This window comes from Gracilinanus agilis, chromosome 3 (assembly GCF_016433145.1).
Source record: "Gracilinanus agilis isolate LMUSP501 chromosome 3, AgileGrace, whole genome shotgun sequence".
NCBI lineage: Eukaryota > Metazoa > Chordata > Mammalia > Didelphimorphia > Didelphidae > Gracilinanus > Gracilinanus agilis.
The window spans coordinates 374,384,566-374,411,604 of NC_058132.1; the positions used below are offsets into that span (position 1 = coordinate 374,384,566).

At 37.1% G+C, this 27,039-nt stretch overlaps 1 protein-coding gene across 1 annotated transcript in view; it reads right to left on the reverse strand.

Annotated features, from left to right (window-relative positions):
- Positions 1–27,039, reverse strand: part of SH3KBP1 (SH3 domain containing kinase binding protein 1) — a 466,672-nt gene that overhangs the window by 106,590 nt on the left and 333,043 nt on the right. Inside the window, exon 5 of the mRNA XM_044670134.1 lies at positions 5,351–5,458. Coding sequence (XP_044526069.1) covers positions 5,351–5,458 — 108 coding nt within the window. The remainder of the gene's footprint in view (positions 1–5,350; positions 5,459–27,039) is intronic.

Below are 27,039 nucleotides of genomic sequence, written 5' to 3' on the forward strand. Positions count from 1 at the left end.
TAAAGTCATATGAATACATACGTACACATATATGTTTAGGTACATTTGGAGTATATATATGTATATGATATTTTAAGGTCATATATTTTATTGACACATTTCAAGATTTTTTATATATCCCTGCTCCCTCAACCATTCAGCCTGTAAAAGTACACAAGAAAGAAAGGGCACAAAGGCTTGGCTGGCTTTATACCTACAGACGAAGGAGACAACCAGGTTCCTTCAAGGTATAATTTTAGGACATTTAAAATTTTCACCTATTAGTCAGTCTTTAGAGCCTGAAATTTTACCATTAGAGAGTGACTCCTTTGCATAATGTTAGTAAGAATTCTCTATTCAAATGCAAATCCCCCACGTGAGAGTTACTCTTTTTAAGTATGTGGCCCACTATTAACACCAGCCTTTCCTTTTCGATATGAGAAGTAGCTGAGAACCAAACTGGAACAGGGAGAAATACGGGACAGGAGACAGTCTCTTGGGGAAGGATAATCTCCTATTAAATTGTTGCACTCAGCAGATGGGAGCTACTATAAGAATACTGGCTTATGGAGGTATTTAGGGAAATGAGGTGTCACAGTGGATAGAGTGCAGGTCTTAGAGCCAGGAGGACCTGAATTTAAATCCAGCCTTACAAGGTATGTGACCCTGGATAAGTCGCTAAACCCTGTTGGCCTCTGTTTTCTCACCTGTAAAAATAGGCTGGAGAAGGAAGTGGCAAATCATGCCAGTGTCTTTGGAAATCTCTCCAGTATCAAACAGGGTCACAAAAACTCAACAACAACAAAAGGGGGGGGTTCATAAAGTGGGAAGTTAAGAAAATGCAGACACTGAATTTCCTTTTCCTTCTAATTTTTACTCCAGGCCAGCCCCAATTATCGTACCAATTAGGGGTACGATACATTTCCAAAACTCTGCTGGGCAAAACTAAGAAGCAAAATTCTAGGCAGGCTAAATCTTATCCCCACCAAATTGTTGCCTTAGTTCTTTCAGTTGGTTAAAGTTCTAAATTTGTTTTAATTCACTCTGTCTGCTGTGCTCATTAGAGAAGGTACTGTTGGCTACTGCTTAGTGGAAAATTTCTTTTTTTTTTGGTTAATGAGGTACTCTGCCTTGTTTTCTGAATTTATTACTCTTCTTAAATATGGTCAGGATTTGAAAGGTGGGATTTGACTCTACAGTGATGATGTCCTGCCACCAAGAAAGGCAAGATGGCAAAGTGGAGAGAATGTTGGACTTGGAGTCAAGAAGCTGGTGTCCAAATCTCACTGCTGACACTTGACCATAGGAAAGTTATTTAACCTTCAGAGGCAGGCGGGTGGATAGAACACTGTGCCTAGACTTAGGAAGACCTGAATTCAAATCTACCCTCAGATACTTACTAGCTTTATGACCCTGGGCAAGTCACTTAACCTCTGTTTACCTTAGTTTCTTCCATTACAAAATGGGGATCATATTAGCACTTATCTCCAAGGATTGTTGTGAGGAAAAAAGGAAATGGTATCTGTAAAACTTTTTAGCAGAATGCCCAACACGTGGAAGAAACTTTAAAAATGCCTGTTTTCTTCCTTTTGAACCTCAGTTTCTTCAACTGTAATAATAGGAGCTAGCATTTATATAGGCTTGCAAAGTACTTTGCAAACATCATTTGATCCTCTCAGCAACTGAGGAAATAGGTGCCATTACTATCCCTACTTTACAGATGGAAAAACTGAGGCTTGGAGAGGTTATATGACTTGCTCAGAGTCAAATAGTTATCAAGTGTCTGAGGAGGATTTAAAATCGGGTTTTCTAGATTACAAATCCAGTGCTCTATGCTCTTTCCACTTAGATGCCCCAGGAGTAAGGAGAGTAATAGTAACACTTTTTATTATAAGGATCAAATGAGTTCATTTTTGTTTGCTTTGCAAACTCTGAAGTGCTACCTAAATGTCAGCTACTGTTGGATATGCTCTAGGAAAGAGAATTAAGGATTTTTTTTTACAAGATAAAAATTGTTGCTGCTTAGAGAAAGATGCAAACTAGAGTGACTAAACAATAAAGAACTGAGAGAAAAGATGAAAGTAGAGAACATCTAGGTGGTTCAGTGGATTGGGAGCCAGGTCTAGAGATGGAAGGTCCTGGGTTTCAAATCTGGCTTCATACATTTCCTGGGCAAGTCACTTAACCACCATTGCCCATCCACTGCTCTTCTGCCTTGGAACAGTATTGATTCTAAGACAGAAGGCAAGGGTTAAAAAGATTAAAGTGGCATCAAGAAAATCATGTATCCCAGGTGATCTTTTCATTACTGGGTATCTTCTTTGAATAATCATGTACCAGTGCCATGGATGTGTACATTTTTCCCTGCAGAAGTGAGGCTAGATGATGAACCAAGTTACTGTATTTATTACTTATTGAATAAAAAAATTGCAAGTGTAACTCCCATTTGAGGCTACTTCTTTCTTAACAAGAAGAAACATTTGCATTAAATAGGGCTTATTTCAATCCTCTCTGCTTATATATTAAGTTTAGTAGTCTTCTTTGTAGCACTTTCAATCATTTTTCTGTTGCATCTGATTCTTTGTGACTCCATTTGGGGTTTTCTGGCAAAGATGCTGGAGTGATTTGCCATTTCTTTCTCCAACTCATTCTATAGATGAAGAAACTGAGGCAAATGGGGTTAAGTGATTTGTCTAAGGCCACAGAACTAGTATCTGAGATCAGATTTGAATTCAGAAAGAGAAGTCTTACTGACTCCAGATCAGGCACTCTATCCACTGTGGCACTTAGCTTACCCCCTCTCTGTAGCACAGCTGCTTATATCCTAAGTCTATATGACAAAATTTCAAGTTTTTTTCCCCTTTTCTTTTTAACTTTTGCAAAAGGCTTTTCCTTACTTCCTGCTAAGATAATAGTACTTTCTTCCAAAATTGTTCCCAGGATGAATATTAGCACCCAAACTAATAAATAGTAATTTGGTCTCTTCCTATCTTTCCAATTCTCTGATGCTCTCCTCACGCATTCTGCAACCCAGCAGCACTGCCCTCTTTGCTGCCTATCTCCTAATCTCAGGCATTTTTCACCCACTATCCCCTTTGCCTGGAATTCTCTCTCTCCTTATCCCCACATCTTGGCCTCTCTGGCTCCCTTCGAATTTCAGCTAAAATTCTATCTTTTCCAAGAAGCCTTTCTCAATTTTCCTTAATATAATATCTTCCCTCTGAGATTATCTCCAACATATCCTTTATATATACTGTTTGTACAGTTGTTTACATATTGTGTCCTTTGTTAGACTGTAAGTTCATTGCAGGCAAGGACTGTCTTTTGCCTCTCAAAGTAGGTACTTAATAAATGCTTCCTGCGGTGACCAGCAAGCAGACTCTACACCTTGAGATAAATGTGAGGTAAGACATCCTTAGGCTAATTATATGAAAGCTTAGCCATTAGAAATTCCTCCAAGTTAATCACCGCTTGCAAATGGTGGTGCTGAGGTTCTTGAATGTCTGCCAACATTGGATTGTCTGATGGACCAGTCACAAATTAAGAATATGTCTACTAGTGGAGTCACATGTGCTCCAGTCCAAATAGCAATCCTAAATCTTTGGGGACAGCCAAAAAAAATGAGACACTGGATAAGATGTTTCATCAGAAAAGGCATTTTTTCCTGTATTAATTAGCAAGACCAATCTAGCCTCGAATTGCACTGGTGTTGAATATTTATCCTACTCACCTCACACAGATGTTAATATTTGTATTAATATACTGAAGGTCTTATTGAGGACCAGGAATTCTTCAAATTGGCAAGGAAATGTCCTTCATCTGGAAGGACCTGAGAGGATCCTGGCTGTTTTCACACTCCCAGTACTCACTATAAATTTAGCCAAATATAATATGATTCAATAAACCAAGCTGACCTATAATGAGCTGTATGTTAAGTTTTGTTCTTACCTTTTTGTATCGGGGGTAGCCTTAAGTACATAACTGTATAGACAGTCTATACTGCAAAATGTTTGGGAATAATTAGAAAAACCTGATTATTGCTCCAACTCTTACAATTAGTCCCCTGAAATTAGGACAGTCTAGTCCAGTGATGGCGAACCTATGGCACAGGTAGCAAAGATGGCATGTAGAGTGCTTTCTGTGGTCATATGGCTACGCCCTCCCCCAAGTTGGTTACTAGTAAGGCAGAGGGGCTTGGGCAGAGCTGCTTCCCTCCCCCTCTCCACCATGCCTCCCCACCCCTCTGTCTAGCAGCCAATGGAAGCACACAGAGGGAGTAAGGTGGGTGGCTCACAGGTAGCAGAGCTGGAGGGGAGCAGAGCACTCAGGCTACTCCTTACCCCTCTCTATGCTCTCTGAGGACATTCCTCATTTCATCCACCCCTCTGCCCCATTGCCCAATGGGAGCATTTCCTCCCTCCCCTGTGTGAGATAAAGGGGGGGGTGTACCCAGCATGTGAAGAGGTTGGGCACAGTACTTGATCTGGGGCGGTTGGGTTCGGGGCAGAGACCTGCACTCCATCTCTAAAAGGTTTGCCATCACAGGTCTAGCCCATAGTAAGGATTTAAATGCTTGTTGACTTTCTGTATTCTTCTCCTGAACAATATAGAGAACCACTCTATTAGCCAGAACAAGCAATACCCACATTCTGGAACTAGTCAGTTTCACATATACATCTTCATTGCAAATGATGATAAAGAATCACCAGGGTTACAGTTTGGGTGGGTAGCTAGTTCATCAACACTGCATCTATGCTCACTCCAAAGATGGTGATATGCCAACACCAAGGGACAGCTTAGAATAGAAACAGCTCCTCTGAGGTGAGCTAATATGGATGAATATCAAGCAGGGCAAGAAGAGGAAGGAATGATTCACTGTAGAACTTGGGGAGGACAGTACTGTCATCATAATTACATCACCATCACCCTGCATTGGTAGAGATGGCAATTTTAACTTTTCAAAGTGTTTTCACATCTATTCGCTCTCGTTTCATGTTGAAAGTAAAAAACTGCAGCAAAGACATCTACCCAGTCTTTGACCCAGCCAAGATGGGGCAGCTCAATGGAACCAAAGCATCATTCATCACAGAAATCAAAGAAGCAAAGATGAAAACAAAAATGGGGCCCACAGAGAAAGACTGAACAGATTACACGTGAATCCAGTGAGGAAAGAACAGCAAGACACAGAATGGTCTTCAGACCCAATCTAGAGAGCCACGTGGACACCAATAAGTGGACAATGTGCCAGCTAGTACAAAGGACAAAGACTAATATTATTAGGGAGCTTGCCAAGTGGGATTCCTAGAGAAGAATAGAAATTCCAACTCTTCAGAGACTATAAAGGAAAAAAAAGAAAGAAAGAAATACTTACATTCCCCTCCTTTTCAAAGTCAGGTGGAAGAAGCTTCACAAAGTTATCTGGAAATACTCCTCGTCTCCCATTCAGTTCTCCTTCCCACCAGCCAACATCAATGCAATCCTAAAGCACATAAAGACAGAACCCAAAAAGTAAGAGACATAAAAATTCTCATTCTCTCTCTCTCTCTCTCTCTCTCTCTCTCACACACACACACACACACACACACACAGGTTAATAATCAAGTATTTTAAGAGAACAAGACTGGCTACTTGAGTTCTGTCAGCCAAAGGCTTTTCTAAAAGAAAGTATTCCAAACTACATCAGCTGTGAGACCAAAAATGATGAAAAAAACCCAATAATTTGCTTGATTGATTAGGCTACTGACCAAATGGACAGGTCCTATGCAAAGGAAAGATAGGAGGATTTGGAATCAAAGATCCTAGATTCAAATTTTAACTCTGTCACTTATTATCTGGCTAACTTTGTTTAAGTTATTATTGTTTAGTTAATTAGTTGTGTCTGACTCTTTGTGACCCCATTTTAGAGATGAGGAACTGAAGCAAACAAAGTTGAGTGACTTACCCAGGGTCACACAGCTAGTAACTGACTGACTAGATTTAAGATGAGACTTCTTGACTCCAGATTTGGCATTCTATGCACTGTGTTACCTAGCTGTTGCTATAGCAACCAGAAAATAATGCCAGATATCAAGGACAACCAGGAAAAATGCCCAGTCAGGATGTAGAGCAGTGATTCCCAAAGTGGGCATCACTGCCCCCTGGTGGGTGTTGCAGCGATCTAGGGGAGCGGTGATGGCCACAGGTGCATTTGGGGGCAGTGATAGTATGTGACAGGGGGCACTAAGTAATATTTTTTCTGGAAAGGGGGTGGTAGGCCAAAAAAGTTTGGGAACTACTGATGTAGAGAATTCTGTGCAAGGAACCACAAAGGGGTCAGAGTCATTGGGTTGTAGAGCACATAGAGGAGAGAAGGTATAAGAGGGCAGAGCTAGGTGTGGCAGTGGATAGAGCACTAGGTCCAGAGTCAGGAGAACCTGGGTTCAAATCTAGCCTCAGACACCTACCTGTGTTATTCTGGGCAAGTCATGTAGTCTCTGCCTCAATTTCCTCAAATGTAAAATGAGGATAATAATAATACCTATTTCTCAAGGTTATTGTGAGGATTAAATAAAATAATATTTGGGAAAGTTTTTAGCACAGTTCCTAGTACATAAATGTTATGTAGCTATATAAAATGCTATAAAATATACATCTATAAATATAAATAAATATTCTTTACCCTCTTCCCCCTAACAACCTAAGATAAATATCCTTAAATTGAATCTTAGGAAATAGTAATTCAAATCTAGTTTCAGAATTGACAATTAAAAGGACAGGATTTACATTTAAATTCAGAATTAACTACATTGAATACAACAAAATTTTCATTTTTGTAATGATGAAATGTATATCCTTTGGGGGGAAATTAAATCCAAAAACTTAACTTTGAAATACCTTTTTTCTCCAGTTGCATTATTACATCATTACATTGTATTATATGATTCTTTTGGCAGAGGAATCTGATGTAATCCTTAAGGATCCACAGCACTAACTAATGGTTTGCATTTTAATTTTTTTAGACTAATCAAATTCATTTTTTAATTCAAAGATATTTTATTTTCCCAATTACATGTAATAATAATTTTCAATATACATTTTGCAAAATTATAAGATCCAAACCATCTCCCTCCCTCCCTTCCCTTCCCCACTAGAAGATGCTAAGCAATTTGATCTGGGCCATACATGTATTATTATACTAAACACATTTTAATTAAGAGGAAGTTGAGGGTAGAATTTCTTTGCACAGGAAGTATTCCATCAGTTCCCCTTCCTTTATTTAGCCTCTTCTCCTGGATAGATATTGGGCATTTGTAATGTCTTCTTCCCTGTTCCTCTCAGTCTAAATTACCTTTCCCCTTACTCAAAAGCTGGCATAATATCATCTCCTGAAGAAAGGACAACCAACATCACACAATGATCACTCCTTTCTTCTCTCTTGCACCTATATTTACATAATCATGGCCACTGAAGACAGAGTGATATTTAAATTTTTTCCATCACTTCTGTTGTGGTCAGTGGGCTAAACATCTCTCAAGGTCATGGACATGGTTTCATATTTCCTTTATATCTAGTTAGGACTACAGTGCTTCAGAATTGATTTACTATGATATTTTTTGAAATCTTTCTTTCTAGTCTTCTCTGTATTCTTGAATAAGCATTTATGTTTCACTTAGATCCAACCCAAATAGTAAAAGAGAATCTATTGTAATGTAGCTATTTTCCTTTTTATTATGTGGTGAACTTTAGAACTTATTTTTAAAAAACTACAAAATTGTGTGGGGTGGTTTTTCTGTTCAGTACATTCTCCTCCCCCCCTTTTTAATGCTATTTGACCTGGTTAACTTATAAGATTTATCTTGACTCTAGCCCTTACTGGAAATTGGCATGTTTGTTTGTGACTCAACTTCCTAATATGTAAAAGGATCATAACAACACTTGTATCCTACTACCTCATAGAATTGTTGGGAAGAAAACAATTTATAGATCTTAAATGATATGGAAATATTAGTTGCTATTACCAAGGGATGGTTAAAATATTAAGTAAAAAGAGCAAGGAGCACATATGGCTGCTTGTCCTTATTACTAGGAATAAATACAAGACTCACAGTGAAGATAAAAACATGGAACAGAAGCTGCCAGTATGTTTGACTTACAAGAACTCAAAAGTGAAGCTTGTTGAAAGAGCAGAAGGGGGAAATGGTAATTAATATCAGGATATCTGACGAGAGAGATGGCAGTCTACAGAAAACTTGAGAATTTTTTTTTTCTCCAACAACTCTGAGGCAAATTTAAGGTATAAGCAGAACAATTATTTTGACTTAAAAATGAGAAGTGAAAAAGAGCATGAAGTTTTCTTGTACAAAACCAAAAACTGAAATATACTATGTGTTGATGATGATGATGATCCAGAAGAGAGGTTAGGGTGCTAGAAGAACCAAATATTCCTAAATTTTGTAGTAGGCAAATGAGAGGAAAATGAATAAGAGAAGGAAATGCCTTTTAGCAAAGGAAACATACACTTAACATTCCAATTTTGCTACTAGTGTCAAGAATAAGTAATCAACAAAGACCAGTTCCTGAGCTGGGGGTATTTATTCTTCCAAAATTAATTCTCAAGAGGACCAAGAAATATTCTTTATGCCATACCACTAAATGAGTACTTAGGAGTAAAATACTTAATAGGACTTCACAAAACAGAAATGTTGCTTTTTTTGTTAAAGGAGAAGACTGAGAAAAAAAGCAAAGAAGGTTAACTGAAGTCATTTGTGATCCAAGCTACTATCAATATCTTTGGGCATCTCAGAAGGGTAAGGACAGGACCTCCAACCCTTCTTAATGATGCATCATCACCCACTGTGGTGTAGAAGTATATCCAGTTGTGAGAAACACACAGGGAATGATTGATTCCTTACCAACCACTTCTTAGCAAGTTAGTTGGCAATTAATTTCTCTTGATTTTGGAAACATCCAGGGAAAAGAGGAATTAGAAGGAAATGGACTAAAGGGTTGGGAAGCTGGGGCACTGAAGCTCACTGCAATGCTTTTCCTACCCTACAATGGCATAGAAGCCCTAGGCAAACTGGACAAAGCTATTCAGAGAAGGGTACTACAATGGACTGGGGAAGAAAATTAAAAAACACTCAAATGGAAATGAGAATACCTGGGATTTAGTTTTAGTTCTAGTGCTCACAAGAAATGTGTCACCTTAGAAAAGTCTCGTCTTTTTTGGTCTCAGCCTTCTTATTTGTAATAATGACAGTAAAAAAATAATGTGCATTTCCCCAGGGCTGTAAGAATTAAAAAGTCCTTTCCTCATGACTGAGGAATCAACTATATGACTTCAGATGAGTCACTGAGGGGAAGCATGTGGTCATGGAAGAAGTATCAGATATGAAGTCAGAAGTCCTGGGTTTGAATTCTGGTTCTGTTACTCTTGAGGGTAGTAAGAAACTCATCTCAATTTGAAGTACTGATGTGAAAATGGTATCTAGGTGGTGCCTCGAGAATCCCATCTGGAATCAAGAAGACTCATTTTTGTGAGTTCAAATCTGGTCTTGGACCTTTACCATATGTGTTACTCTGAGCAAGTAATTTAACCTTGTTTGCCTCAGTTTCCTCATCTGTAAAATGAGCTGAAGAAGGAAATGGCAAACCACTCTAGCATCTTTGCCAAGAAAACCCCAAACGAGGGTACAAATGACTGAAAAATGAATGAACAACAACTGAAGTAATGAAGGAAAAAGAAGAGCAGCTATGGTAAAATTCTATTTGTATTTCTTAGGCTGGCAATACCTCTAAAGAGAATTCCTTCAAGACTAGAGACATTAGGATTCTGGCATAGAGGGAAAAGGAAGTCAACACTGCCTGTGTGACCTTTAAGCAAGACAATTAACCTTTATGGATTTCATTTCACTGATCTGTAAAGTGAATGGATTAAGGTTAGGGCCACTTCCAATTCTAAATATAGAGTCCTATGCGCCAATTGATTTCAAGCCTGTGGGCCTCAGTCTCCCCATCTGTAAAATGAATAGGATAGACTAGATGATCTCTAGATGCCTTCCAACTCTACCTTTCTATGGTTCTATTCTCAGCCTCCTTTCTTCAGAATAGCAAGTAATATTGCAGGAAACAGCTCTTGAAAAATAGAGAGGGCCTTCAAGATGCCCTTAGATGGAGGCCTCAGAATCTTTCAGAAGCTGCAAGTGGTTCATCACCCTCAGGCTGGCTCATTCACTTTCAAGAATTGCAAATAAACTAGAAACTACACACCCTGCTTGGCTTCAACGCAACTAAAATAGAGATCCAGATTTTTATTCCCCCACATTGTTTAATAAAAATAAAAATTAGAATCATATTGTTGACGTGATAGTTAAAGACGTAATAGAAAAAGAAGCACATTAGCCAAAATGATATTTTTGCATAGTGGGAAATTGCACAATATCCATCTGTTATGTATGTTATAAGAGCTAGGAAGAACCTCAGTTCTGCTAAAAGGGAAGTCCCCATTTTCTCAGAAAATACTGGACTTTGAGTGCAGATGAGCACTACACACAGAAATATTCACATTTCCAATCCACAGGGGAAAAGAATTTGGCTTAACACCTGGCTCAAGTTAAAGTTTGGTACCATTTTGCTCCATTCACTTCTCCTTTGGTGGCGAACTCTCACAGCTGTTGGTAAATGATCTCCAAGTTATCAAAACCTACCAGATTTGAGGAGGCTGCTTTTGCAGAGGCGGAAATGGGGAACTTGAATACCATACAGGCCGCCTGGGTGGAATGTGAATAAGCAGCTAAGTGAGCCCCAAGTCCCACAAGTTTTCACACCCCAAAGCATTCCACCCATGTTTAAAGAAGCATCTTTCAATATTTAAAAAAAAAATGAAATCCTTCTGCAAAGAACCTCAAGGGACTGTTGGAAGATAGTTCCATCCATGTGAGAACCCACGAGTTCTCAGGGCTCAGCTTGTTACCATTCCCCACCCCTCCCCTGGCCCAGTTCCCCAAGAGATGTAATTATTCTACACAGCTGGAGTTTCAGCTCAATTTTTCCCCAACATTCCCATAAGTCAGTTACTAAAACAAAGTCTTCAATATAGTTTGAAAATCAACAGGAAAAAAGAAATACAGGTATCTCATTTACATTGTAGGGCGCATAAAATGTTTTGGCTCTCCCTTTGTACCAGAAATGAAAGCTGAATTTTTTCCTTCCTTCCTTCCTTCCTTCCTTCCTTCCTTCCTTCCTTCCTTCCTTCCTTCCTTCCTTCCTTCCTTCCTTCCTTCCTCCCGAGTGTTTACAGTAAAAGAAATTATGTATATAGTACTAGAAGATAAAATATGTTGATATCATAATACTATGCATATATTTTATGTTTTTTCTGAGTTTCTAAACTTTTTCTCTGTTGTCTGCTGGCCTTTGCATGTCATCTGTAGCTTCCACAAAACTCCCCCAAAATTCCCTTTTAATTTCTTATGCCTACCCAAAGTCATTATGTGAAAGGAATACCTTAATCAGTGTAGCCCATAGTTATCAGACATTCATTAGGGAACTAAGTAGCCCGAGTGAATAGTCATTAGAAAATACATCATGATGGTCAACTCTCTTTCCAAAATGATGTACAATCAGCTCCCTTATTCCCCCTCCATAAGAACTTTAGACTCTAACTCTTGGACTACAATTTTCCCCAGCTAGCCCATAAGTTCCATGAGGGATAGAGACCAGACTTTAATTATATTTCTCCATGTCTATTCAGCTTTATTTTGTACCTAGTAAACCATCAATTAATAGCTGGCGAATGAATGAAAAGAGTAAGTGAAATTCCTTCTGGGTTGGAAACTGTTCTGGACACGAGTCAAAAAAGAACTTAGCATTCAAAAGAATCAATTGTAGGATGCTAATGTAATGTACTATTGTAGAATTATCCATATGTTTTGCAGTACTATCTTCTAACACCTTAGTAGTCTCAGCTTCTGGAACCTCTCTCCCTCTGATTAGAGTTGGTGGACATTGCGGAGCTCCTTCCAAGATGCTCCCTTTAAAGGAAGGTGCCCAGGGCAGCCAACTATCTCATCATTTTCCATCTATCCACTCTCTGAGAGACTTTATCATTTCCTCATTATAATGTTATTGTACCCCTGTGCCGGGCATGATTTTGCTACCTTTTTACAAGTTTTTTTCCCCTGTTAGATAGTAAACTCCATGAAAGCAAGAATATTTTGGTGGTACCAAATATCACCCTATGTATCTAGCTTATTCTAGCAATAAATTATAACTATGCTAAATTTAAATGTGTTTATATGAAGGATTAATGAGGCATTGATTTTGCTCTTTTACTTGCCATAAATCACAAATTCTAAAACTAGATTTATAATCTTTCAGGCAAACTAGTTGTTCATGATAGATTTTACAAAATGCTCAGGTTCTATTTTAAAAGAAAGCCTTTTTCACATGCAATACAAAACAAAATCTAAAAGGCATATATACTGTACAAATCACAAGTAGTAGATTTACTGCAATTTCTTCTTAGCATATATTCACCCTAATTATAATGGTAATTACAAGAAAATTAAGGATGTGTTTCAAGAAGAATATGAAAACAATTGTGCTGTGAGAATTAAGATGCTAAGAACAGAATTCCTAAGTTCATAAAAATGTTGAATGTTCTAGTAAACATACTGTTGTTTCATCACTATACCATCTTTAAAGGTTCACTGCTTTATAAAAGAAATTCTTACAACATGATTATTTTAATATTTCAGTAATAAGCTAGTGACTGAGGTCCAAGTCTTTTTGGTTTTGTTTAGTCTTGTTTTTTGATTTATCCTACTGATTTCAGAGGTGTGGGAAAGTCCCAATGTAAAAACTACTTCTAACCAATGTAGATCAGTCAATAAACATTTATTAAGCACCTACTATGTACCAGACACAGTGCTAAAGCCCAGGGAATACAAAGAAAGGCAAAAAACAGCCCCTGCCCTCTAGGAGCTCACAATTTAATCTGCCACTCATTTGTACCTTACAGACTCTCTTTTTTTTAACCCTTACTGTAGTTCTCAGTAACAACTCTTAAGACAGAAGGGCAAGGGCTAAGCAAATGGAGTTACTTGCCCAAGGTCACACAACAAGGAAGATCTTGGGCCATATTTGAACACAGGTCCTCCTGACTCTAGACTTGGCACCCTATTCACAAGTCTTAAGAGTGTTGTTTGAAGTACTGGGAGGAGAAAAGATCTGCCTGTGGTCACACTGCTGACTGAGAGTCAAGACATAAGCAATTGATTAAATGCTTACTGATAATCTGATTGATGGCTGACTATCTCTGGTCTACATCCACTACCTCACACCAAAGGGCTAACAGTATTATACTATGGTGTTAGGATAAATATTTTAGCATATAATCCTAAGGTTATGTTGTTTTGCCAGAGCCACACCTAATGCCAAATTCAAACACAAATCTTATAGGACTACAGTCATTCAATCAATCAATATTTATTTTTTAAAACCTTTGATTTCTGCCTTAGAATCAATACTAATATCCACTCCAAGCAAGAGAATGGCAAGGGGGTGGGGGGGCGCAGCTGGGTAGCTCAGTGGATTGAGAATCAGGCCTAGAGACAGAAGGTCCTAGGTTCAAATTTGGCCTCAGATACTTCCTAGCTGTGTGACCCTGGGCAAGTCACTTAACCCCCACTGCCTAGCCATTACCACTCTTTTGCCTTGGAACCAGTACATAGTATTGACTCCAAGATGGAAGATAAGGGTTAAAAAAAAGAGAGAGAGAATGGCAAGTGGGGTTAAGCGACTTGTCCAAGGCCAAATTTGAACCCAGGTGACTCCTGGTGCTTTCTCCACTGTGCTACCTGGCTGCCCAATACATATTTATTATTTATTTCTTACACTTTCTTACAATTTATTAGCTCAATAAATATTTATTAAATGCCTATGTGTTATGTGCTGGGCTAATCGATGAGAATGCAAAAAAAGAAAAGAAAAAGCCAATCCCTACTCTCCAAAAGTTCAGTCTCCTCGGTGAGATAACAGGAGATCAGCCACATACAAACATACAGAACCAATTAGAAATAATAAATAGGGAGAAGGCACTAGAATTCAGGGGCAGCAGGAAAGGCTTCCTGTAACAGGAGGCTTTAGCTGGTGCTTGAAGAGAATCCAGGAGAGAGATGAGAAGGGAGAGCATTCCAAGTACTGGGGACAGCTACTGACAAGAGCTGAGGAGTCCCATGAGCAGGAACAGTAGAGATGCCAGTGGATTGCAGAGTAGGTGAGGGGTGTAAGAAGACTGGAAATGTGTAAGGGAGAGTATGCCATATAGAGGGTTTTAGATTTGATCCTAGAGGTGACCGCCTAGAAAAGAGGGGAGTTTATTAAATGGAGAGTGGTGTAGTATAGAGAGAGCGGGCCTGACATGGTTAGACTTGTACAAAAATATTTATAGTAACCCTTTATGTGGTGGCAAAAAAAGTGGGAAACTAAAGGGATGTCCCTCAATTGGAAAATGGCTAAACAAGTTGTGGTATATAATGGGGATGGAATACTATTGTGTTGTAAGGAATAATAAGCAGGATGATTTCAGAAAGAGTTGGAAAGACCTTCATGGACTGATGCAGAATGAAATAAACAGAACCAGGAGAACTTTGTACACAGCAACAATGTTGTGGAATGATCAAATGTGATAGACTTAGCTACTCTCAGCAATACAGTGATCCAAGACAATTCAGAGGGACATAAGAACATGAATGCTATCCACCTCCAGAGAAAGAACTGCTGGAGTTGGAATGAAGATCATAGTATATTATTTGTCCCTTTAGTTTATTTGGGTTTTTATTATGGGGTTTTGGTTTTATTTGATTATTCTCTTGTAACATTAACAATATATAAATGTTTTGCATGATAATACATGTATAGCCAAGAACAAATTGCTTACATCTCCAGGAGCGGGGAGGAGAGGGAAAGAGGCAGACAATTTGGGTTTTATAACTTCAGAAAACATAAATGGAACATTATTACATGTAATTGGGAAAATAAAATAGCTTTTAAAAATAAATAAATATTGTGATCCTATATATTGTTTTTAAAATTCTAGCATTTCCATTTCCAATTTAAGGAAGGATAAATTTAGAAAAGAAATACTTTCAAAATGGAAGATTAAAATGAAGTTATTAATTGCAAGAAAGCGTTCTTTATTGTGCATGTAACCTTCATAACTAGAAAGAAGAGTATTCTTCAAGGTAAAATAAAATCATTGTTCAACACCTCTACACCAAAAAGCTATAATTAAATACATTCTGCAGGTAACCTGGGAGACTGGATCTCACAAACCAGTTACAAATTAAGAAAGGCTAAATAAAATCAGAATCTCATCATCCAGAAATTCAGTAAGTCTTTGGGTTTGTATAGTCATAGACAGGAATCAAAGGCATCAAAGCTGGCTAATGTCCAGGAAAAATCAAAATGGTATGATTTTTAACATACCATTTACACTAAGGACAGCTGGGTGGCTCAGTGTAGATTACTGGGCTTGGAGTAAGGAAGACCTAAGTTCAAATTCAGACTCAGAAATTTACTAGCTGTGTGACTTGGTGTCCAGGCTTATTAATTTTGATATTATTTTAGGAGCACTCAAAAAGCTAACTCTTAAGATTGGTTTCTGAAACTTTGAATTAAATTGAACCTCAACTGTGCCAAATTCCTAGCCCTTCCCTGCGATTACACTTGGTAAAACTGATCAGTTATCTCAGTACCAATAGCAATCAATTAACATATGTATCAAACAAACTTAAGATACCTTAGAACATGTGTATTCCTGATCTAGGCATTAGCTACATCTATTGTTTTAAGATCCAGCAGTTTGTATCTCTTGATGATTACCTCATAATGTCAATGACTCAGGCCATTTTCCCCTTCCCGCTATACTGTTGTAACTCCAATAAAAATACCAGTATGGCTAAGGGTTAAGCTCTGGACCAGAGCTCTGGACCATCAAAGCTCTTCACCACCAGAGTTCTATGCCATGGAAGCTCTCTCCCACCAGAGCTAACTCACTATCTGACTACTTCATGTCTGAACTTTGTCTTTGTGTCTTTATTCTCGCCTTATGCTCTCCTTCCCTTAGACTTTAACTCATAACCCATTTTTCTTTCAGTCCCTGGATCCCCTTTCTGAATGTTTTACCCACTAGGAACTGTTGTGCAGCTTGCTGGTTGGCCACACCTGGGGCAAGTCACTTAACCCTGTTTGCCTCAGTTTCCTCATCTATAAAATGAGCTGGAGAAGGAAATGGCAAATTACTCCACTAAATATGCCAAGAAAAGCCCAAATGGGGTCATAAAGAGTTGGACATGACTAAAAAATGAAAAATGTACACCAAAGCCACAGGTTATGTCTTTTCATTTGTACATGGTACTCCTTCAGCTAAAAGAGATTACCAGGAATTCACACTTTATTACATCTGCTGAACTGAGAAGAAAATCAAGTCCATCCATACATATGTGCATGTGTGGGTATAAAATACTTTTTAAAAGCCCTGCTAAAAAATAACAGCAAACAATTATGCTGTTATTTTCCTCTCAGTGGTTTGTTGATTGAATTTACATTTAGAAGTCTCATTTGGAGTTCTTAGCACATCAAAGGAAGGTTTAAAGGAAAATCCACAATTAGTTTTGGGAACAAAGGTGAAGGTGTAGCATAATTTGTCAACTGTCAGTTGAAGAGACATTATCTTAACTTTACTCAATAAATGTTACAAACATATATAAAACCTGGAAATTCATTCCAGCAGCTCCTGACTCCATTTCTATCCACCACTTCTAGTCCAAGGAGGCACATGATGCACTGAGACAAAATATGATAAGATAAAGGTTTTCCTGAATTTCCTGACATAGCTTCCCCACTCCCTAGAGCCTCATGCAATCTGATTGGCACCAGCTTCCTTGTTGGAGCTTCCTGATTTGACACACAAAAATTCCCAGCCTCCTATTTTCTGAATCACTCAGACTTGGGGAGTGCTTCAGACCACTTCTGTCGCTATGCCCTAAGTCATTATTGGTAATAATTGGCCAGACATTTCAAGATGAAGGGTGAGGGTGTATCCAGAGAGGCTATGGGCCACTGTATATTTCATCCCAATATCTATCAGGTTATTATTGGATAATGTCCCATGGCCAGTGCCTCAGGCACTCCCTAGCTATGTGACCCTGGGCAAGTAACCTAACCCTGTTTGCCTCAGTTTCCATATCTATAAAAAATAGAGAAGGAAATGACTAAACCACTCTAATATCTTTGCCAAGAAAACTCCAAATGAGGTCAGAAAGAGTCAAATATGACTAAAATAACTCAACAACAACCATGGCCAGTCTGTAATATTGCCATTGAAAGTCTAGAATTAAAGCCAATCTTGGGCAAAAGTGGAAAGCAGGGAAAAAGTGGTCTTCAGACCTTCTGCCTTCTTTTGTTTCTTTACCTTTTCTTCCCTTAAGCCCATTCCTTCTCCTTTTAGAAAACCTTTCTTAAAAGGAACATATTAGTCCTTTCCATTCACACAGTCATCATAGGAATCAAGACTTTATCATCACATACTTAGTATTATTATGGGAGAAATATCTCTGAGTCCATGGGGTGGATTCATTGTTGCCAAATAAAACATATTTACTACAACATAGAAAACATGGAGGTTAAATCCTATTTTGCTCAAGAATAAGATCAGGGCTCAGAAAAAACCTGAATAATAATGAAGATTCTAAGGTTTCTTGTAGAAAAAAATTATATCAGAGTCACAAAAGAAGCAATTCATTTACATATTGCAATCTTGTGCACTCTTCTTAGGCCATAAAAGTTAAAAAGAAAATAGACCATAATCCCATACTTCCTTCAATGTCATAAAAATTAAACAGATTTAGTTAAATAGAGCCATAATCAGCCAAGGAAACAAACCTCAGGGAACAAAAGGTAAATTCAATCAGGTTTCAGATTAAACCACATTCTGAGGATTCACAATAGGCTGATTGAGAAGAAAGATTTACATGTCACCAAGCAGTTAGGGACAGCTGAGATTCCTCCCCAGACATCTTATCTAAAGAATATCTAAGACTCTACATACCAGAGTACAGCTTTTGTTCAGGTGAGGTTAATATTAAAACAGACTTCTAGTTAATCAAAAAGTGCTGGAAAAATGGTTGAGTCTCCCAAATAGAAAAGGAAAATAAAAAAAATCCCACAATAGTATTTTAGCCATTTCTTTTTTTTTTTTTAAACCCTTACCTTAAATCTTAGAATCAATACTATGTAATGGTTCCAAGGCAGAAGAGTGGTAAGGGCTAGGCAATGGGGGTCAAGTGACTTGCCCAGGATCACACACTTAGGAAGTGTCTAAGGTCATATTTGAACCCAGGACCTCCCATCTCTAGGCCTGGCTCTCAACCCACTGAGATGCCCCCTATTTTAGTAACTTCTTCATTGATGTGACAGCCTTTAGCATTCCCTCTCCAATCCTTAAAAAACCAGCTAATTATAAGGACCCTGGGCGACCAAACCCTAAAGCGTCTAATCTGGCCTTGTTACTCATCTACTCAAGAAGCTTTCATAGTACCTTGCCACCTGTATGATCAAGTGCAAATTCCTTAACATCATTTTTGAATTTCTCCTCAATGTGGATACAACCTGACTTTCCATCCATATCTCCAACTCCTTATCCTCTCAAGCTTTCTACTTCATACAAGCTTAGCTCAAATACTACTTAAATTTTCTCATTTCTGGACTTTTACTTGTTGTGTTTCTCACTTGTCCTCTTCCTTCATTCAAATCTTACCCATCTTCAAGTCCCATTCAAATCTCACCTCAAAAATGCCTTCCCTGATCATCTCTGCCTGAAGTGATTCCTAGGGAACTCTTACTGCACTGCAATCTACATGAGTAATTTGGCAAATAATGGCTACATATACCATCCTGAATTATTATTTAAGTTGTCCTCAGCTGGAGCCTCTGGCATTCTCTATCTTATCTTCCCCCCCCCTTGCTAGCAGCAGACCCAGGTCTTGGCTCATTGATATGTCAGTGCATGACATTTTCATTTACATTCATCTTTATGAATCGGCTATATCTATACATCTAGCAAATGACTTTCTTTAGTTAAAAGAATGGTTGGCATATTTTACCTTCATGATAAAAATTATTACTATATACAAAGCATTTTATTTAGTCTTAAGGGACAATTTCATAGACTTTTTAACTTCTATACCTCTTTGGGGAGTTTTGGAGATTTTCTTAATTAAAAAAAAAAGAAAGAAAAAGTGCTATCTTTCTTTTGCAGACAAGGAATAGAAAGTAGAAGAATTGATGGTCTTAGCCAAAATGATGCTGAAAGTCAGCAATATGGTTAATGCTAAAGCCCCATGGTTCTGACCTTTGGCTTTGTACTTTAACAGGCAAATCTCTGAGACTAACAATAAACCTCTTTATTAGGAAAATTCACTACCTTAATTTACTTCAGGATACTTAGTCCTTCGACCAGACACAAAAAAGTTTATCTTCATGGTTATAAAACTGAGGTCTAATATGGTTTTCTATCTTATCTTTTATCCCCCTGTATAGCAGAGCTAGGTCATAGCTCATTGATATTTCAATGCATAATATTTTCATTTACATTCATGTTTATGCATTGACTACAGCTATACATTCAGCAAATGGTTTTCTCTATTTAAAAGGATGGTGGACATATTTTGCCTTGATGATAACAACTATTGGTATGTATAAAACATTTTTATTGGGCTTTAAAGGCCAATTTCATAGACCTTTTAACTTCTATGCCACTTTAGGGGGTTTGGGAGTTGGGGCAGCAAGGTGGCAAAGAAGATAGGGTCAAGAAGATATGAGTTCAACTCTAACCTCAAACACTTATGAGTGGTCACTTAACCCTGTCTGCCACAGTTTCCTCAGCTATAAAATGAGCTGGAAAAGGAAATGAATGGCAAACCACTCCAGTATCTTTGCTAAGAAAACCCCCAAAGGGGTCACAAAGAATCAGATATGACTGAAAATGAATCATCAAGATTTTGTCTTATCCCTGTCCTTATTGGATGTCAGTGATTAGTAGCCTACATCTGATATTAGAGGAGCCTCAGAACTGGGAGACTCATGGACTTGAATCAGAGTAATACCAAGAATGACTAAAACAAGGAAGGGATTTATGCTCCTGATCCAGGATAGGTCAGTTGTTAGTTCATTGACAAATGTCAGTTAGCCCAGCACTGTTGGCCACCAGGGAGATAAAAAGAGGCATATGGCAGATTCAAGCTTATAAAGAGGTGGTGGTATCTTGTCTGACACTTGATACCCCTTGTCTTTCCCTTGAGGACCTTTGCCAATTCAGTAGAACGATCTTGACCACCATCCCCACTCCAATACCCTGAGTCCCTGATGGAGAGAGCCATCATAGTAAGGGTTTGATAAATCCCCTCGTTTGTTCATTCATACAAAGAATAAAGTAACACTTTCTGGGGGGCAGCAAAGTCACAAATTCATTTGTGTAGAGCAATGGTTCTCAAAGAAAGGGAGCACACTCCTGAAATTCCCCACGACCCTTTCAGGGATTGGTGAGGTCAAAACTATATTCAGAGTAATACTAAAATTTTATTTCTCTATTAAAGTACTTTTTCCTTTTCTACTTGCATATCTGTGTGAAACCGAATTTTCTTTATATGCTTCAACCAAAACAATCTTTCTCAACAGATTGAATGTAGAATCAGATGAGAATCAAGCTGTCTCTCATTAAGCAAGACATCAAAGAGATTTGTAAAAATATGTTAAACAATATCACTCTTCTCACTCATTTATTTTTGAGTTAGGAAAGTTATATAACTATTAATATGTAGTATGTTTATTATTAGTTTTATTTTTAAATGAATTAGCTATTTTAAAATTTTATCCCTTTTAATCTCCAAAAAGTAAATATCAATAGATATAAAGCACAAAAACCAAAAGTTCTTTGGGGTCCCCAATTCTTTTAGAGAGAGTAAAGGGGTTCTGAGATCAAAAGATTTGAGAACCTCTGATGGAGGAAACTTCTGCTGAGGAAACTCCTGCTTAGAAACTTGTTTTGGTGATTGCCTGGAGTACTAGGAGATTTGCCCAGGGATTATAATAGTGTACGTGATAGAGCTTGATCTCAGTATTTCTAACCTCAAGGCCTACTCTTTGTTAGGCTGCTACATTATCCCTCTCTTCTTGGCTTAGGTGGCTGGATTGATTAATGTGTGTCTAGGTCACTCCTTACTGAAGCCTGATTAATTCCTCTAAGCATTTCAGATAACCACCACCAGGTGAACAGCTTTGTTCTTTAGTCATTTTCAATCATGTCTGACTCTTCCTGACCCCTTTTGTGGTTTTTCTTGGCAAAAATATTGGAGTGGTTTGCCATTTCCTTCTCTGGGTGAACAGCAAGGACAATTTATTGAAAGGCACAACTTTGGGGCTCATCAGGGAACACATGAAATGCATTTTCTGCAACATCAAAATCATAAAATATATTGTATTTATTTGTATTAAATATGTATTATAATACATAAGCATATATATTTTTTAAATTAATGGATATATACATATATCCATTAATTAAAAAAAATATATATATATATCCATGAAAAAAGAATGCTTAAGAGAGTATATAAGATTTTGAAGGGGAATGGGGGTCACTGTAGACCTCTTCTGATCACATATAAAAACAAAAAACCTAAGATCCAGAATACTGGATCTGAATCCAAAGGACCTGGGTTTTGGGGAAAGTTATTTAACTGTCTGGACCTCAGTATCCTCATCTGTAAAAGGAGGAAGCTAGAGCAGGGGATCTTGCTTAGCAATTGTAAACTGGTGAAGAAGCATTCTTTGAAGATCTGAACCAAAAATAATTCAAAATTGACATTCAGATATATAAAAAGATGGTATATAAACTATGAGTACCCATTCCCCTATTGATTCATTTTTCACTGTGCACATCGCTCAGCAACTCCATTTAGATAGACATTATTTCACAAAGGCAACTGAATACTTTTCCATATCAATATAGTCATTCTGTACAAAAGAGAAAAAAAACACTTTCCCTTACAGCCTTGAAAATCTATAAAGTCAAAGGGGTCATCCATTATTCATTCATCAGTCTTCAGACTTGTCCTTAAAGTATCCTTGGTTAAACTCAGTTATCCTATCTCTAAAAATCTAATTGGAGAAATGCATCAGCACCACATTTTAATAATCTCCAAAATTTTAACAATTTCACTGTCAGGAAAATTTCCCTGATATCTCACCTAAAACAAAAAGACTACTGCTTAAATCCACTTCCTTTTGTTCCCTCCTCTTAAGGAAACAAAGATTATATCTTCAAATATACCACATCCCTAAAAAGATTTTTAAAATCATGTCCATTCTCTCCTTGATATATTTTCATCGGGATGAATAATTGACATTTGTTTAAGCTTCACATTTCCCAACATTTCAACCATCTTTATGATTGTTCTCTAGACTTCCTCCCAATTCTCTTCATTCCAGGAACCCAGAATGAGCCCAATATGAACAATCAAGTCACACTGTGGAGGAATTAATGATTAAGTATAACCCTGTACCGTATCATATAAAAAAAAGACCCACATTGCTAATGGATACTCACATCACAGGTCACAAATATACACCTGCAGTCATCAGCTCTGTAGGGATTAGTCAATTCTTACACTTGCTCCTTTGATTCTTTTATTTCATTTACTTCTTCATTCCACAGGTACTGATTACTTTTAGTGAGCTATTATCAACGAAGGAACCTAACTGTCGTTTTCACTTTAAAGTTCAGAGCCCAAATAGGTCATTCCTTCTGGAAGCTTGATTAATTCTTCCAAGCATTTCAGCTAACTGCTACCAGGTGAACAGCAGGGCCTTTTTTATTGGGAAATCCAGCTTTGGGATTCAATAAGGGGCACATGAAATGCATTTTTCTATAAAACCAAAATCTCAAAATAAAAAAAAATATATATATGTATTTTAATTAATGCTTATAGCAACATGTCCTAGTAAGGCAAATCTCAAAATAACAGAATGACTTAAAATAAGATAAACATCTGTTTCACCCAGCTCAAATATTTTTAAACCTACTTATCTCGGCTATTAACCTGCTCTCTCCTAGAGGCTTTTCTTGGAATTTTCTTACTACTTGGTTAAAGCTTGCAGCCTATCAGAGGAAAATTACCTCTACTGCAATCTTGACGATATCTTATAAATGTTAATTATTTTTTAAATACTCTGAGAAGTTTTGGTCTTTCTAGGGTTCAAGGTCTTTTAGTTTCTTTCAACCTTGGAAGACTGAATTTTTAAAAGTATACATTAAAACATACATGTGTTTATATCTATACAATGTGTATATAAAATATACAACAAACATAAATAATATACGATAAACGTGTGTACATATAATACACAATGTAATACACAACAAATATATATACTATATAATATGTTCATATTTATATATAATACACAACAAATATATATACTATACAATACACACACATATATAATATACAATATAATACACGAGTATATAATATATAATATACACATGTATATAATAGACAATAAAATATATATAATATACAATATACACATGTGTATATACAATACACAATACCTATACATACATAAATACACACACATATATAGATTCTTAACATATGGAGTAAGAAATGTAAGATGGAAATCTTACATCCTTGGGAATTAATTACACACAAGGCAGCTTCTTTCTGTACCTTCTTCATTCTTTTCTCTGAACTTTAATGCAAAACAGTTAAAAATTAGAACAGAATTCCTTCACAGCAATGATGCTTTTTATTTCTGTTAGGTTCTCCTTTGCCATTTGGTTAAATTTTGTAAACCGATTTATCCCCAAGTTTCTCCTATTCTTCGGCCAATCCCCATGTTATTTATTCTTATTCAGAACCCTGTTATTAGCTCCCTTGGCCCTTCTGACCCAGGTTAAGTATGACCACAGAAGGGCCTCAATAAAGACCCAGAGCTCGTTTCTAGGAACTCCCTTGCCCAATTTATGGAATAATCCTTCTCAGAGGCAGGAGAAAGAGCTACAAGAAGTTTTGACTTCTCTCTCATGATTATCCTATAACTGTCTTCAGTTCTGACCACTAAACTTTGTGGAAAGCTTCCAGTAGAGGCTAAGAGTAAAGAAATTTCCCTTATAAGAGGAAAAGTTAGTTTTCAGCTCACAGGGAGCCAAAAAAAGGGATGTCTCAGCATATTGTACCTCTGTTGCTTGAGGTTTTAACTGAGCCATTAATTAACCAGACCAGGTCCTGGATCCTAGAGTGAAGACGTCTAGGAAGCTGTAACAGAAGGAGGAATGATACTTAACTCACCCTAGGAAAGAATCAAGTTTTTAATTGAATTAGGTAATATCCCCAAAACTTGCATTGCCCTGCTCTTTTTTCTAATTAAGTGAAGCAAATTTTCAGGTCATCAAAGGAATCTGCTTTACAATCCTCTGTTGGCTCCAGACTGCAGGAAGAAATGAACAAAATGTTCAGTGGACAAGGCTGAGAAGAAGCCCCTGCAGGTTTACACACCAGAGAATGAAAATTGGGGGGAAATGAGGGATGTGAAATTGAGAGAGCAAAAAAAAAAAGATATTTTAAAGTAAGTCTGTAAGCCTTGTCAATAATTTCTCAACACCCTTTGTATTGAGTTCACTGCCACAAGGCAAAGTAAACATTGACCTTTTTTTTGAGCATTTGTCCTATTTTTTTTCTAGCCTCTCTCCTTTCAGTAGTTGGGGTAATGGGGAAGGAAGAGGATTCATCTTCTCAGCAATACTTCCAGGGACAGTATATCTTCTTCCCTCTAGACTCTAAGATTATGAATCGTCTGTGTTCATAAGCAAGTGCAGTCTCAAAAACTGTCCTGGACTTACATTGGATCTGACCATGAATACCACTTTTCCCCCTTAAACTTGAACATTGACATTGGAATGAATCTCACTCTACAGAGTTATCTATTACTCTGGGAGGTTGTAGTCCTTCCATGGCCCAAAACTCTTTTGGAAGCTCTCTTTTAGAGACTGATGAGAGGCCCATTTCAAGGCCAAGTTATGAATCACATAAGAAAACATGTTTACATTATTTAGCCTCAAAGATACTGTTATTTTAGTCCATGACTAATCAGAGAGCATGCATTTTCATATACCTAATTATATTATAAATTTTGCCTTTTCTGTTGTATTCACTGCATAGAATTCTGATATGTTAAAAAAAAATCCTAAGCAGAACTGGGAAAACTTTGTACACAGTAACAGCAATATTGTACAATAATCAACTGTGAAAGACTTGGCCACTCTCAGCAAGGCAATATTTTGGGACAATTTTAAAGGACTTATGATAGGGAAAGAGAAAGCATTATTAGAGTAGGATAAATGCAGATCAAAATATCAGTTTATTTGTGGTTTTATTCTGGGGTTTTGATTTTATATGAATGTGCTCTTACAATGACCAATATGGAAATGTGTTTTGCATGATAGCACATGTATGACCCAGATGAAATTACTTACCATCTCCAAGTGGGGGCAGGGAAGGGAGGGAGGAAGATGGTTTAGATCTTATAATTTTGGAAATAGTGTGTTGAAAATTATTAGTACATGTAATTAGGAAAATAAAAGTATCTCTGAAAAAAAAATCTTCAGGACCCTAGAATTTTAGAGTTGGAATAAATCTTGAAGATGATTTTACAGATGAAGAATTTATGCCACGGAGAACCTGTGACTTCTCACCAAATATCTCCTTCATATCCTGATTCCTCCTAGTATCCTCTCTAAATCTTTTCATTTATATCTGATTATTGACCTCTAATTTGTGAGACTTTAATCTGGAAATAGTAAGTCCTGTTTGTTCCTTGGCTAGTTATGACAGCTTCTTCCCAGTAAAGGCTCATCTTCTTTCCACAGATTTACTCAATTTTCCCAATTATTAGCAAATGTTGCCCTTATGAGATTCTCTCCAAGAGACCTGGGATGTGAGAATCCATGCATAAAGGAGTGCAGAATCTGAGAGTTTTTCTGGACTCCAATTGGGGATAGGAGGGGAACTTTAAAAGAAAAAGTCTCTCTCTCTCTCTCTCTCTCTCTCTCTCTCTCTCTCTCTCTCTCTCTCTCTCCATATATATATATATATATATATATATATATATATATATATATATATATATACACACACACACACACACACATACATATATACACAGAGTATGTTATATTTATATATTATATATTATAATAGTCATATTTATTATATGATACATATGATATATATTATACAATGTGCTGCACATTCTATATTATATATACATTATATATTATATATTAAATATAACATGTATGTTATATTTTAAAGAAGAAGAAAGAACAGTCATAGGAATAGATGGTAGATAATGAAGGGCACTTCAAGATTAGCTAGTCATTATTACAGTTGAAGAAACTGAGGTTTGTGGAGGTAAAGACACTCTCCAATGTTACACAGTAAGGTAATGGTAGAATGATTTTTTTTCTCAGTTCTTGAATAAAGCAAGAATATCTTTTTAAAAGATCATGTATTGCCTGTAAGTAGGGTTTTGAAAAGGGCAGGATTTCATCTTATTGAAAAGGGTTATTATTCTTTAGAACAGAACTAAGTTTCAAAAGAAAGATTTTTTGAAAATGCTTTTCCTTTCTTTAAAAAAATCAATTTTCACATTCCCAGTCAGCCTTAAAATTGTAAAATATGATTATGAATATAAAAGAGTTTTTAGATATTTAGAAGAATGAGGCTAGGTAAATACAATTAATTGAGAGAAGTCAAGCTGAAAAACAATTAGAATTAGCAGGAAGGAAGGATGATCTCCTCAAATTAGAGGAGAGCATATTATAGTGGAAAATGACCAATTCTTAATCACCAATAAAGTTTGAGAAATTTTGCTACAGATACAAAGAATGGAGATTGATGGGTAAAGTCAACATCTAAAGTTTATGAGTACCTATAACTTTTTCTTTAAAATATT